The sequence below is a fragment of the Mesitornis unicolor genome, unplaced genomic scaffold (assembly GCF_000695765.1).
Source record: "Mesitornis unicolor isolate BGI_N332 unplaced genomic scaffold, ASM69576v1 scaffold27785, whole genome shotgun sequence".
Lineage (NCBI taxonomy): Eukaryota > Metazoa > Chordata > Aves > Mesitornithiformes > Mesitornithidae > Mesitornis > Mesitornis unicolor.
In genome coordinates, this window is record NW_010183917.1 from 53,700 (window position 1) to 71,324 (window position 17,625).

Sequence of the window (17,625 nt, forward strand, 5' to 3'; positions counted from 1 at the left end):
GAGGCACAGTAAAGATCAACTTTTGGAGTTATTTTGGTTTCAGCTGCCAACTCTGAGACAGATTTGATTTGACTTAGGTTTGCTAAAAGGTCAAAAATACCTATTATAAGCAAATTGCTTTCACTCTTGCGGAAGAAGCAAACACAGCCTTTCTGTGGAGCACATATTAGTTACCACTTCTGCGATGTAAAAGGCTGTAGGGGCTGCAAGTAGGCATTTCCACATTTTCAAGATGGGATTCTAAAGGTGCCATCAAGTTCTTGAGTCTAAAAGTAGAAAGCTCATATAAACATCTTTAATCCGTTAAGGACTTTTGTTCATATAAGACATGACTAAACTCAGGCACTTTTGGCTGTCTCTGCATTGGCCTCACCGAAGAGAAGGCGTGCACGGAGAGAAACAGCAGTTCTGCTCCGTGCTGGCAATAGCTAGAGCGGCCAGTTCTCTTTCACACAGAATGTTGGTGTTTAGCAATAGCTGACCTTTCACAGCTTACTAAGAAGAAAAACATATTTGAAGGAAGTGTTCCTGTAATTTCCTTATTCTATAAACCAATATTTTGCACTTAACACGTGATTTAGGAGAAATTTGGGGAAGCACACTGATGTACTGCTGCTTCTGCAATCGCATTTTTATACTTGCAATTAATTCTTGTGATTTTTTTTTTTCACTTGGACTCACACAGGATCAATAAAAATCTGGCTTTTTAAAGTAGTTAAAAGAACTTTAACTACTTAAAACATTTTAGCTTTTTCTAGGTGTGCTCCTAAGTCTTCCAAATTAAAATAGTCTCTAGAGAGCAAAAGCCAAGAAGAATCAAGCTTGCCACTCCAGCTTTTTGAACTCCAGTACTGCATTTTTGAACTGACCATGCTGCAGAGGAGAGCTGCTTCCACGTCTGCTCTTCTAAATGCTCCAAGAAAGGAATCAGAGAAAACACATAGCATGGGGAAGATGGGTTAAAACAACTATATTGCCATTGCCTGATTGTGTTAGAGTAGCATGCTGCAACTTCTGGATTAAAATGCTGCAGAGAATTCCACTTCTACCACTGCTGTCATTGCCTCCCCTAATCCCCAGGATGCTGCTACTTGCAGGACACGTACAAGCCTGTAGTATCGCCTAGTGTTAGCACTGCGGGAATCCTCTGCAATGCAACTCAAACTTTATGGGTCTTATTGCCCTCATTACTGACCTCTTGTACTTTCACACAGTGTAAAAGGGTTGGGTTGGGTTGGGAGCTTACCCAAGACAGTGAACTCTAACTACAGCTGTTGGTGAGTCATGGCATTCGATTTTAGCATTACATAGTTTTGAACAATTGTGATTCTCCCTCCAGTAATATTTCTTCAATAGGAACACAGGAAAAAATACCATTTCCTAGACTCTGTTTGCTGATACTGAACAGAAACTCAGTATGAGCCTTAAGATCGAAGTCTGGAATATGAGCCCGACCTTTAATCAATATATCAGGAAATTAAATGTAAAACTTTTTTGGCGTAGTTATAGAGCTTTCCTCCCTCCTCCTAAGTAGGCTTATATTACCAGGCAATTAATTCAGGAGGAATTTCAAGGGATACAGAAAAAATATATTATTTAGTAATAATAAATATTGAGTAATGTTTAGAGTTGTTTAAATAGCAATGCTAAGTATGTGTGGGTTTTGATATCGTATAGTTATTTCCAAAAACTTTACAGTGACGTAAACAAGACTTTTTTCTGCTCTGAATTGCTTAGAAGGACCAAGAAAAATTTCAAGGGCTCTGTGCCACGGTAAGAAACATCAAGTCCTGTAAAAAAATATTCACCTAAGCAAGATTAATTTTATAAGACTGACTTACAATTTAGACTAAGTAAGGAGCTAGTATAGGAGAAAAGCTTAAGAAAGAGAGAATGGAAGAACCACTGATGAGAGAAAGATAATACAAAAAAGTTATAGACAAAGTATATTTTAAAGAAATAATTGGAAGGAGAAAAGAAAGGAAATGCTTTGAATAGTCCAGCAGAATTAGACTTTACAATCAGCATAGTAGAAGGGACAAATAAACCAGAAGAGAGTAAATAAGTATGGGAAGAGGAATGGGTGAAACAGTAATTTGGGAAGGAAATGAGAAAGGTGAAATTTGAGTGGAAACAAAGAGAAAGCAGAGAATTATTTCGTATTATTCAATACTAACTTCATATAATGCTACTTTCCTGTCCCCTAGAATAATGCTAAATGCATTATAAATTATTTACAATAATGTACAAACAACCTTCAAATTTTAAAAATATCTATTTTTTCATCTTCTGGGAGACATGGAGTACTTGGCTGTATTTTTCTGATACAAATTTCTTTGATGCTAGTGGGCAAGTCACTATATTATTTCACTCATAAACTACCACAATTCCACAGTGCTCTAAAGACATAACACAACACTGCCAATATATTCTCCCAGTTCTCCTTGACAGAATGCTCCCACATAAAATCAATTTCTTAATAGTCCAAATATACCTTGATGCAGTATTTTTATTACAGCCATAGCACCTAGAGGTTTCTTTGTTAGAGACAGCAACATTCTTGACACTTTTATGTGCATAAGATTTAAAACAGTCTTCTCCCCTTCCCATTTTTAGGACCAGTCAAAAGATTTCAAAGACAGTTTCCTACAAGAAAATTTAGAATACTTATGATCAATGCATACAGACCTCTAATTTGAGTCTTTTATAATATGGCTTATCTTGTTCCAAGGAATCATAAATCATATTCAGTTGTAATTCCATCTTTTTTAGATTTTGCAGTTCTCTGTCTTTCTGTGCTTGCTTGTGAATGAGAATATCAGATTCCTTTTTTCTCTCCAAGACACGTTTATTTAAATTATACTTCAGAGCTTCTCTGTATAGATAGACACAGAATTTTAGAAACAGGTAACCAAGACATCTTTTTAATGGTTTTTGAGTACTGCATCATTATGGCTGAGCAGCAAGATAAACTCATAAGCTACTGATACAAATTTCCTAATAAGGTAGCATCTTTATAACTTAATCAATTTACTTGCTATGGGTTACATGGGTAAAAAAGTATATTTTCAGTGGAAAGAGAAACCCTCTAAAAGATTCCCCTTTCAGAGCAAAATTCAGCTTCACTTTCCCAAGATTTTATCAATTGCTTAGGTTTTCTGATGGTCTTCAAGCCAGATCATAGATTCCAGTTTATATAAACATTTCTGAAGTCAAGAACAAGCCTGATAATTTCTAGTCCACACTGGTTGCAGCATAAAACTTCAAAACATAAGCAATACAGAAGAAAATAGAAATAGATCTATGAAAACAGAGGATTGTTCACTCCTACCACATGGCTTCCATCTACTACTCTGACCTGTCTGATTGGGCCACTGATTCCTTCTCTCTGTCCATTTCCAGTAATTTTGTCAAAGTATTGCCTTCTCGTTCTTTTCTTTCTAGCAAAATTTGTTTCCTATCCAATTCCTTCATTACATCCTCTCTTTCTTGCAAAATCTCTTCAGTCCTTTTTTCAATGGCGTTCAGTGTACCATTCAACTCTTCTATCTGGTCATTAAGGGCTTCTTTCTTTTTCTCTGCATCACTGTGGATATATTTTAACAAAACAGCAGGGGTTAACATTTCCACATGCATATTTAAATGGCAAAATGTAAGTTGCAGGTTTTCATGGACACAGAAAATCATTTCAACATCACAACTATCTACGTTATATGTTTCTATATTAAAGCAGACTATATACAGTGAAAATGTTCAAATCTTCAAATGCCAATACAGTTCAACAATAAAATTGAAAATGGTCATGGGACTAACAGGGAGTTTAGCACCGTGACAGTTTTAAAAAGACTTCTAGTAAACTGATTTCTGTCAAAATTACTAAGTACATGGGTACTTAGATTTTACACCAACAGAAAGCAGCACATGTCATGTTTTGGGGCAGAAAAAACCCGACTACACAAAAGAGAGAAAAAAAAAAGGCTGGCTACTAGCTTGCATTTTCCATGTTGAAATATCAGAGACCAGAGTTCACATCAGGAGCTTACAGCAAAGCACCTCTGACAGTATCAAGGGAGGATGATTATTTAGCTCATGCCAGACTCTTAGCTGTGAAAGCTGCTAGTCTCATTGAGGTCAACAGAGATAAGCTAATATGCAGTCATTGAGGACCAGAAACTGTAAAAAAGTCTAATCACTAGATTACTTGGTAACATTTTCCATTAAATATCTACTAAGTAAACCTGATATATAGTAACACAGCACGGTAAGATGGTTTAAGTATTTTACTATGAAGCTTTGTCCTAAATTTTTCTTTGATGTACTTAAATGTTTCACTGCATATAATATATTTTTCAGTAGAGTGCATGGATTTTAAGTGGACTATAGATGCTTTTAAAAATGTTGATCCTGATTTTAATCAATAACTATACTCAACCATCTCTGTAACAAATGGATGAAAAGAAGTCATACATACATATTGATGTATATATAATTAGGTATTAAAAGCATACATTTTTCTCTGATTCATCTTCTCAGTTTCTTCAGCCAGTTGTGCTGTAACATCAGGGATGCTAACTAGCTCATCCTAGTGACAAAACAGAAAGTTTAGGTTGATAGCCTCAAAATCTGGTGAGATTTCATAGATGTAATATTCACCCAGAACTGTGGTGAAAATGACCATGAAACATATTTTGGAATCACTTGAGCTTGTCCCAGGGAATTGTAGCTGCTAGTTTTGAAACTAAACATTACAATATTTACTATTTCATTATATCTGCAAGATAAAAATTATTCTTGAATATTATTAATACATCTGATTATCTATACCATGGACAGGAAAGTAGCAAAGACCTGGGTAATTTTTTTTATTCTCAGCATAAATCTATACTAAGTTGGATCTAAGCATATGTTAGAGCAGCCTAAAATAACACAACATAGCAAACATGTCACTATAGAAACCATTTTTTAAATCAAAACCATGACTGTTATTTCCTAAAGGAGAAATAATTGATATGGCACAGCAGCACGTTTCGTGCTTATTGAAAATGATGTAATATATAACGTAATGCCATCTAATGAATTTGGAATGACAAGCAACATCCAGAAGATTCACCATTTCCTTGGACAAATGTGTGAACCCATATCCACATACAAGCACATGCACACACACAATACATATACACACAATTAATTTTGTGTTACATTTAAATTTTTCTGCTTCTCCAGAAGCTCTTCCACTTCTTTCTTGTCTGCTAACATCAGCTTTTGTTTGGATGAAACATCTTCCTTTATTGCATTAATTTCTGTTTTCCTTTGCATTACTTCTTTGCGGAGCTCATCACAATTTTCTTTCAACTGTTCAATTTTCTTATCTATATCCTTAAAAAAAAAAATTTACCTTTTATATTTTACAGGCTTATGATATTACAGAATTAATACTGAATGATGAAAACATTTTTTACAACAGGTATGAAACATATTTTTTTATCAGCTGTGTGTTTCTTCTATCAATAACCAGCAGAATTTTATTTCCAACAAAACCACACATATCTATCAGGATTTATGACTGCAAATATATTTTCCATACTCACATCCTTGAACCAAAAACTTGCAGCTATCTTTACATGCAGTATCCATTCACTGAATACAGTAAAAAAAAATCTTGCATAAATTTAAGAAAAGCCAGGTGTTAGCCTCTCTTATAAAATCTACCTCTTGATTTTTCTACATTTAAAAAAACTCTAGAGCTACACAAAACATTTTCATTGATGTTTTTATGTTAGGTAACAGAACATAAACCATGGCTTTCCCCATGTCTCATACTTACCCCTTCTTTTGGAATTCTTTCATATTCTCTCTCCAGAAATCTTTTTTCTTCTTGCAAGCTACAGGAAAATAAAAACAGAGACAAATATATTAGTAATATGCCAAACAATAAAAAGTATGGAAGCCTATCTTGTGTTACACTAAAATGCATAGTGAATTGTCATCAGGGACAATCGAAAAGAGGCCAGATTTAAAGGAAGGTTGCTAACTGGTAACTGGAAGTCCTGAAAGACCAGTCATACACATGCAGTTTTTTTCTACAGTGCACATTTAAATTTTTTGAGCCTGATTCTTCTTAGCCTTACCTCCTCCTTGTCTTTATACTAGCAGAGTATAACAGGACAGAAGGCACCCAAAGTTCATCTGAACCTCAGAAAACAGAATTTTTCCATGGAACTGAGGCAAAACGAAAGAGTAGGTGGGTTATAAATATGCACACAGCCACGACACATCAGAGATAGCACAGGTGCTAGTGAGAAACTTTCGTCTTCCTTGGAGTGATTGCTCACACACACATTCACACTGTAAACAATGGTAAGTGAAGCTCCTCAAATCTGAACAGGCTTCTGTGAAAAGAACAATCCCGAAACGTGACAGGGAATGTAGACTAAGTCAATGAGGCATAGTAATTTGAATGCCAGAATGCTAGAACAACCACAGAATGAATTGGTTTGTAAAAAAAAAAAAAAAATCTAATAAAAAGAGTTGAATTTAGATCAGTCTTCCCCAAAAATTGATAAAATTAATGATAAATAAAAAAGTTATATTGCAAAATCAATTGTAACTTAAGAAATTGCACAGAAGAGTGAAGAAAGACACAGGTGTATTTTGCAGGTGTACAGTGCAAGTACAAGTGAGGAAACACCATAAAGTGATTTCTTCTTTGCTGCAGTAGGGGTCAGGAACTACTCCTTTTTTGTTCCAGTTTAAAGTCAATAAGTGAGAGAGAACACAGGGATCAAACTGCACTGAAAACTGAGCTACTTTGATTCTGTGATAGCATCTTTGGTTTGCTGCTGTGTACTGTGCCCATAAGCTACAACTGACTGTTTTGTACTGGAATGCCACATGGGTCAAACACAATGTTTTTACTTGCCAACAGGTTGTCTAAGTGTATAAATAAGTTAATAAGAAGAATTCATACTTCCAACACATTTTGGCAGGATTCCTAATTGGACTCCTTGGGACTGGCATAATCACACTAATTATAATGAATGTCCATTCCGCAAAAGTACCTGTAAATGTTTGACTGCCACAAAACCTGATTAAATAAGTCCTGTGCAAACTGATTAAAGAGGTGCTGCATTGCTCGTCATCAGTCCGTGCTGTGCCCTCTTTAATATCATGCCAGACGATCAAGAGAACAATCCCAAAAATCGGGGGGGGGGGAAGCAAAGTTGACACTGTTTTTCTTTTGTCACATTCTTCACTCATGAGGACAGATTCCTGTGGAGTCATTCCAGTTTCACAACAAAGACTTTTCCATCCAGCAAAAGTAAAACGATTTGAACACCTCATTTTCTGTGACATAAACAGAGACAACACTGAATGGCAAGCACCAAGTTGAGTTACCTTAAGAGCTGACAGATGGATTACACAAAAAACAGTGAAGGTGTGAAAAGAGAGAGACTAAAAGAAAGAAGCTAAATCTCTCCCTTTCGGTCCAGCTGCCCATATCCAAAAGTCATCCAGGTACCCCAATGCCAACATCCCTACGCTTCTTTACTGTTAGGGATAAAAGCAGGAATCACCAAAGGGCAGGTGATCTGATATCCCAGGTACCTGTTTTAGGATAATAAAATATTGGCTGAAGATAACATATTTCTATCTGACTCTAAAGGGAGACCAGGATAATTAACTCAGATTAAGAAATCAAATAAGATTCTTCAAATATTTTAAGTTCAGTCTTGGATTTAATAGCTATGTAGACACAGAAGATTAATGTAAGGTAAGTAGGGAAAATATGGTCTATCCATTTAGCATTTGAATCTTGTAATCTATGATAAATGGACATCAGCCTCACAACTGCCTATAAAATACTTAGACATCAATCACAACAACAAACAAAACAGCTGCAAGTGGCATTAGGTATTTATAATTCCCATTGTTTTACAGCCCTTCTTTGCCAAGGGTATTTTTCAACATTATGTGGTTTTTGTTATTATCATTATTATACCTACAACAACATACATAATGAAAAGAAGATGAAACTCTTATGTTTAAGCATTGGTGTCTGCCAATGTTTCTCGAGCTGCTTTATTTTCCATACTCTACTTGAAAAACTATCATGGATGCAGATGTAATGAGTTTTAAAAAGCATTTGGAAAATTGGACCATTAATGAAAATGCATTCCAGACTTTTCCCTGAGAGACATCTGCAGCTGCAAACTGACACAGAAATAAAAAAAATTAAATCAGAGAGATTAGGAAATGTAGTAGTAGTTGTCAACGGAGGTGCATTTCAGTTCCTCAGCTCACAAAATACCCAGAATATTGTTATCATTACAAATCCCATAATGCAAGAAATCAAACTCCTTAAGCTACTCTGACCCATAGCTGGGATTGCTGAGGAATCCATAGAAGGTGTATAGCATCTCACAACTAAAATATAGTGACCACAAGTAGAAGATATCACAGCTCATAAGCTGCCAGCATGAGGCAGCTCTTAGCTGTAATTAGTTTGTATGTACTGGAGAACGCAGTCACAAGACTAGTTGATAACAACTTCAACTTCAACTCAATTTATTTTACTTCTGACTTGTAACTCTTTATGGGCAACAGCTTAACCTTTCACTTTTTAATTACTGAGTGACTAATCCTGAAATAATTACAAGCATTGAAATAATTATCCATATTTGCAATGCTGCTACAAGCTCAAATTCAGTTTTGCAATCCTGACTTGCATGCAAGAGTGCATAGTACTTCAGTGAATAGCCACGTTGCTACCTGCACAAATGACTGTGAGGGCTGCAGGTTGGACCTAGGCTTTAAAAGAAAATTGTTTTAAAGAATCAGGTACCTTTAACTTCACAGACTCCTGTCATAGATCATTTATTAATTGCTTACTTTTAAATATATAGTTTAGATGTTAAATTAATTTATATGATTCTATGAATCTATGTATTTAGATGGTAAATTTATTATTTCTCAATAATAAACTATTGTTGATACTATTACTTGATAAAGAAAAGCAGCTCTTCTTTATTTTGTGCCACAAACTTGAAGAGGAGGCATGCACCAGCAGTGGGGGTACACCATACACATGCAGTCACCCTCAGGGTGACTTCCCCAACAGCTAAAGCACATCAGAGCTGCTTCTGAATTCCTCATGCACCTATTCAAGCTATGAAAGAGTTACAAAATTTCTGAATACCTGCTGACACAACAGTGCTGAAAGCAGTTTAAATTTACTCTTGGAATGTTGAATACTTGTTGGAACAATAAAGAATTAAAACAGAAGATGAAATAACCAACTTCAGCTGTTGAAAAAGCTATCGGATCTGGAGAGAAAGTATTTACAGAGACAAGCAAATAGGAAAAGAAATATGGAAAAAAGAACATAGAATACTAAAAAATACAAAAAATAACTTTGCTATTGTTATGGCATAGATATATGACTCTTAAAAAGTTTACTGTTGTCAGTTTTGAATATGAGTGCCAAAAGGGTGGCGAGTGTCCGTAGCTACCAGAGAAAGTGAACTGAGGCAGGAGGTAAAGGCAGCAGAGACTAGAGGGATGCTTCAGAAAAAAAAAGGGATTACAGAAATGGGGAGGCAGAAGATCTGCAGAGGCTCTCTCTCCCTTCCAGCTCAGCAGTATTTCTGAGTGGACAAGATCCAAGGCTTTTAGGGAAATGGTAAAGCAATAGATATGAGACACAGATATTCCCTTTAAAAGGTTTTTCCCTCCATGTTTCCTACCTGCTATACATATGAAGGTAAATAAGCAATATGTTTATTTCAGACTAAACAGCCATTAGTCATAATTCCCAAAGAGAAGTTTACTTGTTAAGTGCCAAGCAGAGCTGGGACTGTATTAACACAGTTGGACAACAAGAGAACCTGTGCTCCAGAGAGTTCAGGGGCCAAGAAATGTTGGACTGTGAGTTTCTGTACTTCCGAGAAATGAAGGAAACCAAGTAGTCACCTAATGGCAAACTTACACTATCTCTGATGCAGCTTCCCCTTTGTCAGTGACACCACCCATGCACACAGATGTTCCTGAAGACATTGCTTTATTATTTGTATAAAATCATCAGGCATACATCAGATCTTCATTTTACATCACCTGCTACTCAGAACTCTATTCTGGACGTTCATTTTCACTGCCTTTCACAGACACTGAACCCATCCCCTCTTTATAAAGAGGTACTGACAGCCATTACCTGTTTGTCTTCATAGCTCATTTCCCCACTACGATACATTCATCTGCTCCCCACATAGATTTGTATTCTACCAGTCTTGCTTATTCTGCATTACTCCAATATTAAAATTCCCCTTATTTCTGAAAAACAGTTTCTCTCTCAGTAAACAAACCCACACATAACCAAGGCACATCCTCCTCACTCCACATCCACAACACATGTAAGATCCAATGCTACCACCACGCATGAAACAGATGCCAAACAAGGAACATTTAAATAACCTGTAGCTCTTCAGTTTAGAACATTGACAAATTAAGTGAGGGGGGATGTGCGTGTGTGTGTAATAGAGATCTTTCAAACCATCTGGCAGCAGTGGAGATGAAGAGGGGATCAGATGTTCAGTGTCTTATCCAATACAGGAACTACAGGACAAGAAAAGAAGCTGGTGTAGGAGTCAGGTTCAACAAAGATAAGAGGTGGCAGCTCTTGTGTAGTTATTCTGTGGAACTTGTTGCCCAGGGTGTTGCAATGCCTGAAGTTTCTGTAGCTGAGGTGGAGACAGGAGAAGTTCAAGGAAGAAGAATCAACTGAGTATTCCTAAATACAGAGGAATTTGGCTCAGGATATCCCTGTATCAGAAATGGCCATGGCTGCGTGTTTGGTCACTGTTAGATCCTGCGCCCTATGGACCTCTGGTCAGACTGTACAGCTGGTTTTGATCTCATGTAATATGCAAGACCAAAGAGAGGAAGTTTCTAATTAAAGTGAAAGAACATTTTTCACACCATGACTGACCCCAAAAGTGTGTTTTTAATCTACACAATAGGATATTCAATTAATATATAAGAATTACTGCAGCAAATATGCAAGGGTAATTGAAGTAATACCTAAACTGTGTTTTGTGTAGGACAGAAATCTCCCTTCGACCAGAGACAGAAAACAGAGTATGAGTAAATATCCCCTAAACATATAAAACTCCATCATTTTTGGGAAGAGCAATCCAAAATCACTGAAAAATGTTTTTAAGATATGAGGACAAATGGGTAAAAAGCATGATATCTGAAGAGCTAATTTCTAGACTCCTTGGAAATTGCAAAAAATTCTGGATTTAATAATTATTTCAGGAGACTTCATGTAGCTTAGTTATCTCATACCAAATAATTTTTTCCAGATGCTTTCCATGTTCCTCTATTTCTCCCACTCCCAATTTGCTTCTCTCTCAAGTTTCTTTCTCTCCTAGAGCAAACATTTGGCTCTAAAAAAATAATCAAGAAAGAACTGCCAGAAAAATCTGCTCTATGCAGTTCATACAGTGCTTATGCTCTCCTTGCAGAAAAAGAGTTTTAACTGCTGAGCTGCTGACATTATTTATTTGGATTTATATACATGAACTATATAACAGCTGGACTGAAGATAGGCAAAAATAGCACCCACCCAACAAAATGAAAGTATGAGTTCATCTCCATAGATACATTTTTAAAAAATACAATAGTAATGTTTGTAATTTTACTAAAAAAGCTTCAAGTATCACACACTTATATATGAAGATAATTAAAATATATACAGTATCAAGCTTATTCTGATCTTTTTTCCTTTCAGAGAAGTGCCAAGCATTCACTTCTTTCACAGCAAATTTCTCATTTTTCTGACACGAGAGTATAGAAGTACTTCTCCTTTAAACACCTGAACATAAAACTTGAATAAACTTCTGCTTCTGATGTTAAAAATAGCATTTGGTCTTTTTATAATGTAGTTTCCATAAAATCCCAGTCACCAGGTCTCTGAGACACTTCAATCATTTGTATTAAAGGTGTCCTAGACTAGAATTGTTCTTGTTAATTTTGCCTGTCTGAACATTAATCACGCAGTGTGGTAAATTTTAAACAGTATTTCAAAGGACACCAGAGCATGTTCTAAAATTAAAAACATCCACAAATCTCACACTTAGGGTAATTTTATTCATCACTGAAATGTTGCTGTTACTGGAGAAAGTTTGTGGCAACTTGTTTAACAACAGCCATTAAGAAATGTGTCCATGTAAAATGGAGAGGAGATGAAATTCTATTCTATGCTATTATCTTTCTAGATAAGCTATGATAAGATTAGCAGCATTTGACCATTACCACCTACCATTTCATCTTGACTTGAACTTCGTACTCTCTTCGTTTAATAGCATCGTATTCATTCTGGCAAGTAAGAAGCTGTTGCCTTATTTGGGAAACTTCACTAGAGCATTCTTCAGGGAACTCTTTTGCTTTTTCCAGTTCATTCTGCTGTTGTTCCAGTTCTACACTAAGATGTTTGGCTTCCTGCAACAGCTGGATCTCAGATTCCTGTAAACTACATTAAACAGAAGAATTTAGAACAAGGCAATGAGAAGCACAAGCTTTCTTTTTATACTTCTTTACCTACCTATAATATTTAATTCAAGGTTTTTGAGATGAGATAGGATTAAGCCCTGAATAACCTGATCTGACCTCCTAGTTGACCCTGCCTTGAACAGGACATTGGACCAGAGACTTCCTGAGATCTGCTCAAACCTGAATTATCCACTGATGACATGAGAGCAGAGCAATCTGATGTAAGGGTTTTCTTCTGCATCCTAGAGTTGGAGTGAGATTCATCCCATAAAATTTTAACCAGATGAAAGATGGTTAATTAGTTGAATTTATTTGTCTAGCACCTCCTAGAACCAGTGAAGATACAGAGAATCTGTTTTATCCTAAGAAGTGCCAAAGGCGAGATCCACATCAGCATAGGGATTAATAACAGGACTAATAACAGGCTAATTCACCAGGACAACTCTAGCACTTCTTTTTATTAATGAAAAATTTAATATTTTTAATGCAATTTAATATTCTTTAGAACAAAGGAATTTAGAATCTCCCATATTGAGAAGCCCTATACATAAATTTTAACTCAAAGATTATATTCATGGCTTAGCAACAAAACCAAAATTACATATCACACTGAAGAATAAAGTTGCGATGGTAATTATAAAAACACAAAACACACAAATGTCTATACTGCATAAAGATAGCTGAAATTATATAGTAGAAAAGTTTTGTTTTTTGTAACATTTCTACTTGGAGAACCACTTCCTTTTTTAAACCAGAAAATAAGAAAACCACAGACTTCAACAGGAAACAAGAGTGTGCCTTTATCACGAACAAATAACTTCATATGTGACATATTTACATAGTAACTAGTAACTTGTTAAGATGACTTATTGATATATAAGATCCTATACAATATTTAGATCTTCTTTAAGTCCAACAGAATATATGCTGTTTTAGGGGAAAATATAGTTGGTTGCAGTAATACATATTCATTTCAAAAATAATACTTACATAAAACATAGATTTTACATTAAATTACATAAAAACATAAGTTCTTCCATAAATCCAAAATTCTTAGTATTGATTTTTTCAAGATAATAAAAAGATAAAAGTAGAAACAAGAACTAAGTGTTGAACCTAGACCAGATCTTGCTCACTATAGTTGCCAACAGTATTTTGTCACGTGAAAATTAAAATTCATGTTAACATATGGACAAGTGAATCCTACTTTTGATGTCTGAAAAGTCCTTAAAACATACTGGAGATACTGATCAATTTTTGGTAATTGATTTCCCTTGCTTGCTTTTAGCAGTAAGAGGAATTTATCTGTGGGAATTAGTACTGGTTCATGCACTGGCATTTTGCTTTGACACGTGACTACATCTATAGTAAATAAAGTGACATGAATCTCTCCGATCAACGTTTTTTACGGAAGTATGGCAATATCGTACTCCTATGAGAACCATGGAAAGAATGAGAGATGTAATGTACCATCTAACATTTTCATGCTTTTGGTGCATGGTGTTTACAGTAGTTTTATGTGTGACACAAAAGACAGCTGAGTGCTGTTTTCGCTCAGGCCATATTTCACTTATTATACATACAAAGGAATTGTCCTTACCTAAAAGAATGTTCTATATAAAAGAATTATATATACATATATAAAATAAAATAGGTAGTAATATGCTTGTATTTTTTCCAAACAAAGGCTGGTTTTAAACACTGGCTAAAAGTCCATTAAGTTCAGCAGTTACTGGATTTCTACTTCAGCTCAGTGAACATCAATGTGGTAGAAGTCTTCTGAATCAACTAACCCAAAATCCACGTAATATGTTGAGTTGTGAACAGTAAGAAAATGCTTGTTGCATTTTCTAGGGAGAAGAACTGGTTTAGGAGTACTGTTTTTTATTTTGCTTCCCAAAAATATTTGCTATGCGGTAATCTGAACAGAGTCAGATTACTTTTTACGGTGTCAGGGCCATATTCTAACTGCCCATTTTATTAATATGAAACTAGAAAATTCAGCTAACCTCAAGAACAACTGTGTTTTCAGGATTTTACTTTATATTACTTAGTACTTACCACCATTGAGATTGCCAGGAGGCACAACAAATCCCAGCATAACTCAAGAAAGGAGATATGACTTGAATTAGTTTTACAATCGTTAAATTAGGCCTTAGTTTCAGAGACAGAACAACCAGGGTTCTCTCATAAGCAGAATTGCCTTAAAGGTTAAACAAAGTTTTAAAAAGAAATACTGTACCTTATCACAGTCTTATGCAGCTGGGTGTACTTTCCCTTCAGCTCAGCTACTCTGTTGTCTGTGATTTTTCCAGCAGAAAATAGCTGTGGAAAGGAAACAGACAGTTCTAAAATCTCTTAAGCACTAATATTTTCAATCTACTGCAACTTTTTATAACTACAACTGGCAGCCTTTTAGCGTATACAGTCTTTGGTAACATACCAAATCAAATACACAATCAAATCAAACACACAGATGAAAAAAATTCCTTATTTACATTCAAAGCATAAGAATATAAAGCATGTGTCTGTCACAACTACAGTGCTACCCATACCACCAGTTCTTCCCTGATTTTCTTTCTGTATTCATATTTCATGATAATTCTGTCTTTGAACTCAGGCTCTAAGTCAACTGTTTTCCACATTGCTCAATTGGCTTAGTTTTGGTATATACTAGCTGGCCTGAAGAGGTGAAACTGAGGCATAAAGTCCAGTTTGTGCTAAAGTGTTATGTCCACAGGCAATATGCTTTCAAAAAAGAGGAGCTGGGCTCAAGAGAGATCATCCCCAGGCCACAAAACACATTGCCTTACATGCTTGTGGAGGTCTTCATCAGACATATAGCAAACCACTCCATGAATTTAGTACTGAAAAACCCACATGTGTGTGATACAGCATATCCATCTTTTATGAGATTCCTCAGGTGTCTTGAAGGCAGCAATTTGGGCCAATGAGCCAATCCTTCTTAATAAAAATAGGAAATAGGACTAGGATCCAAATTTTGCCACTGGGAAATATCACAGCAGCAATATGATAGTATCTTCTGGTTTATTTGTTTAGAAAACTTCTTCCCCTCTTTTGGTTACAGCCAAGGAGAACCAGGTAAAATCCAGGTAAAAAATATAAGGTGACCTGGCTCCATAAAAGTCCATAGCTAGCCTTTTGGGGTAGCAAGTAAAATCTTGCAACTTCTATGGGAACCTTCCAAGAAATGTGGTTGTGTGGATCTCCTGAAATAAGAAACAAAATTACTACAGCACAAGGAAAACCCCAGAAGTCATACTTCAACCTTTATGTTTGATTGACAAGGCCTCCAGGGATAGGCCTTTCTCTAAGCTGAACTAAGGGCCACTTAAGAGATTCCTGTGTGGGCTATTCTGTAGATGGCCCTTTCTTGAACATCCAGGAGAAACCACTCAGAACCAGTCCAGGTTGAGAAGCAGAACTCAAGTGAATATGCCAAAGGAAGTATATATACTTTGTTGATAGCTGTTTGATTTATGTACTTTTTTAAGATCTGCTGCAAAATATTTCATGGTAGCAAAGACAATCATTGCTGTCTGCAGGCCTGAGAAAAGGAAAGCAGATCTGCCTTTCAGTTGTTTGCATGAGATTAAAGATAAGCAGGTCTCAAATATTTATTTTGGCATTCTCTATCATCCAAAGATAATAATCACTTAAGTTCAGAACACTAACTAGCTCTTCTGTGAGAAAGAAAATATTTTCCTATTTCAACCCATTTATTTCTCAGCCTCATATGCAGGCATAATTGTCCTATTTGAGTGGTACATACCTCACTAATGTCCCTTTTCCATGTTTCTCTGATCTACACCTCTGAGTTTTAGTTTTCCTTACTGCTTAGCTTCTCACTGCAGACCTAGGCCATGTTTCTGCAGAAATAAGCTTACTTGTCCTTGAGGCTATGTCTTCTCCTTTATATCCATAAGCTTTTTACACATTTTACTTTCAATTTCTTAGTTCAGTTCAGAGCTAAGAGCTCTATTCCAATAAAACTGTTCCTATACTATGTGAAGACACATAGCTTTGAGGACTACATCAGACAGACTCTATGGGTAGCACAACCAGCATTTCAAAGCAGGTGAGACTTCTGTGAAAACTACCATCACCAGAGAGTTTCCATTACCACAACTTTATTTGGAGAGCCATCACAGAGTCAGTGCTGGGCTACCCTGATTGCAGGATTTGTTATTAAAGTACAGCGCACTGTTTTCTAGAAGATTCTTGGGAAAGAAGAAAGGAAAGAAAGGAAAGAGGCAACAGCTTGAGGGGAAGAAATAGTTGTGAAAGAAGGGAGGAAAAACATGAGCCTACTGTAGAAAAATTGTACTATCTGTGGTTATAAAACCAGACAAGGGATGGTGCCCTGGTATACAGATATATAATGCTTTCAAGGCTGCCTTTCCCACATATGTGATAGTGGGTGATGTGTAAATGAAGTGAACTTCAGAAGCTATGTTAGCTGAATCAACAGTTGCTCCCAGAAATTCACTGAATGCCTAGAATGGGACTAGCAATTCTTTTCCTTACAAATTTCTATCATGCTGAGAAACACCAGATTTCTAGTCCCTGAATACATTGCCTACTGATAAAAAAAATAGGGATAGAACTACAGTCATGAAATTATAGAATGGTTTGGATTTGAGGGGACCTTAAAGATCATCCAGTCCATCCCCCCTGCCATGGGCAGGGACATCTTCCACCAGACCAGGTTGCCCAAAGTGCCATCCAACCTGGCCTTGAGCACTTCCAGGGATGGGGCATCTACAGCTTCTCTGGGCAACCTGTTCCAGTGCCTCTCCACCCTCACAGTAAAGAATTTCTTCCTTATATCTAATCTAAATCTACCCTTTATAATTTTTTTTTCAGTCAGGTGAATATGAGCCAGCCGTGTGCCCAGATCGTCAAGAAGGCCAATGGCATCCTGGATTCTAACACAGATAGGGTGGCCAACAGGACTAGGGAAGAGATCTCCCTGTACTTGGCACTGGTGAGGCTGCACCAGTTCAGTTTTGGTCCCTTCACTACAAGAAAGACATGGAGGTGCTGGAATGCATCCAA

The 17,625-nt window shown here is 36.3% G+C and overlaps 1 protein-coding gene across 1 annotated transcript in view; it reads right to left on the reverse strand.

Moving 5' to 3' along the window:
* The window catches only part of CCDC146 (coiled-coil domain containing 146), a 33,107-nt gene extending 17,916 nt beyond the window's left edge, over positions 1-15,191 (reverse strand). Inside the window, exons 1-8 of the mRNA XM_010184307.1 lie at positions 15,102-15,191; positions 14,789-14,871; positions 12,317-12,526; positions 5,821-5,882; positions 5,200-5,369; positions 4,509-4,582; positions 3,359-3,586; positions 2,689-2,875 (exon numbers count right to left, since the gene is read on the reverse strand). Of these exons, the coding sequence (XP_010182609.1) occupies positions 2,689-2,875; positions 3,359-3,586; positions 4,509-4,582; positions 5,200-5,369; positions 5,821-5,882; positions 12,317-12,526; positions 14,789-14,871; positions 15,102-15,191 (1,104 nt within the window). The remainder of the gene's footprint in view (positions 1-2,688; positions 2,876-3,358; positions 3,587-4,508; positions 4,583-5,199; positions 5,370-5,820; positions 5,883-12,316; positions 12,527-14,788; positions 14,872-15,101) is intronic.
* Between the last annotated feature and the right edge of the window lie 2,434 nt (positions 15,192-17,625).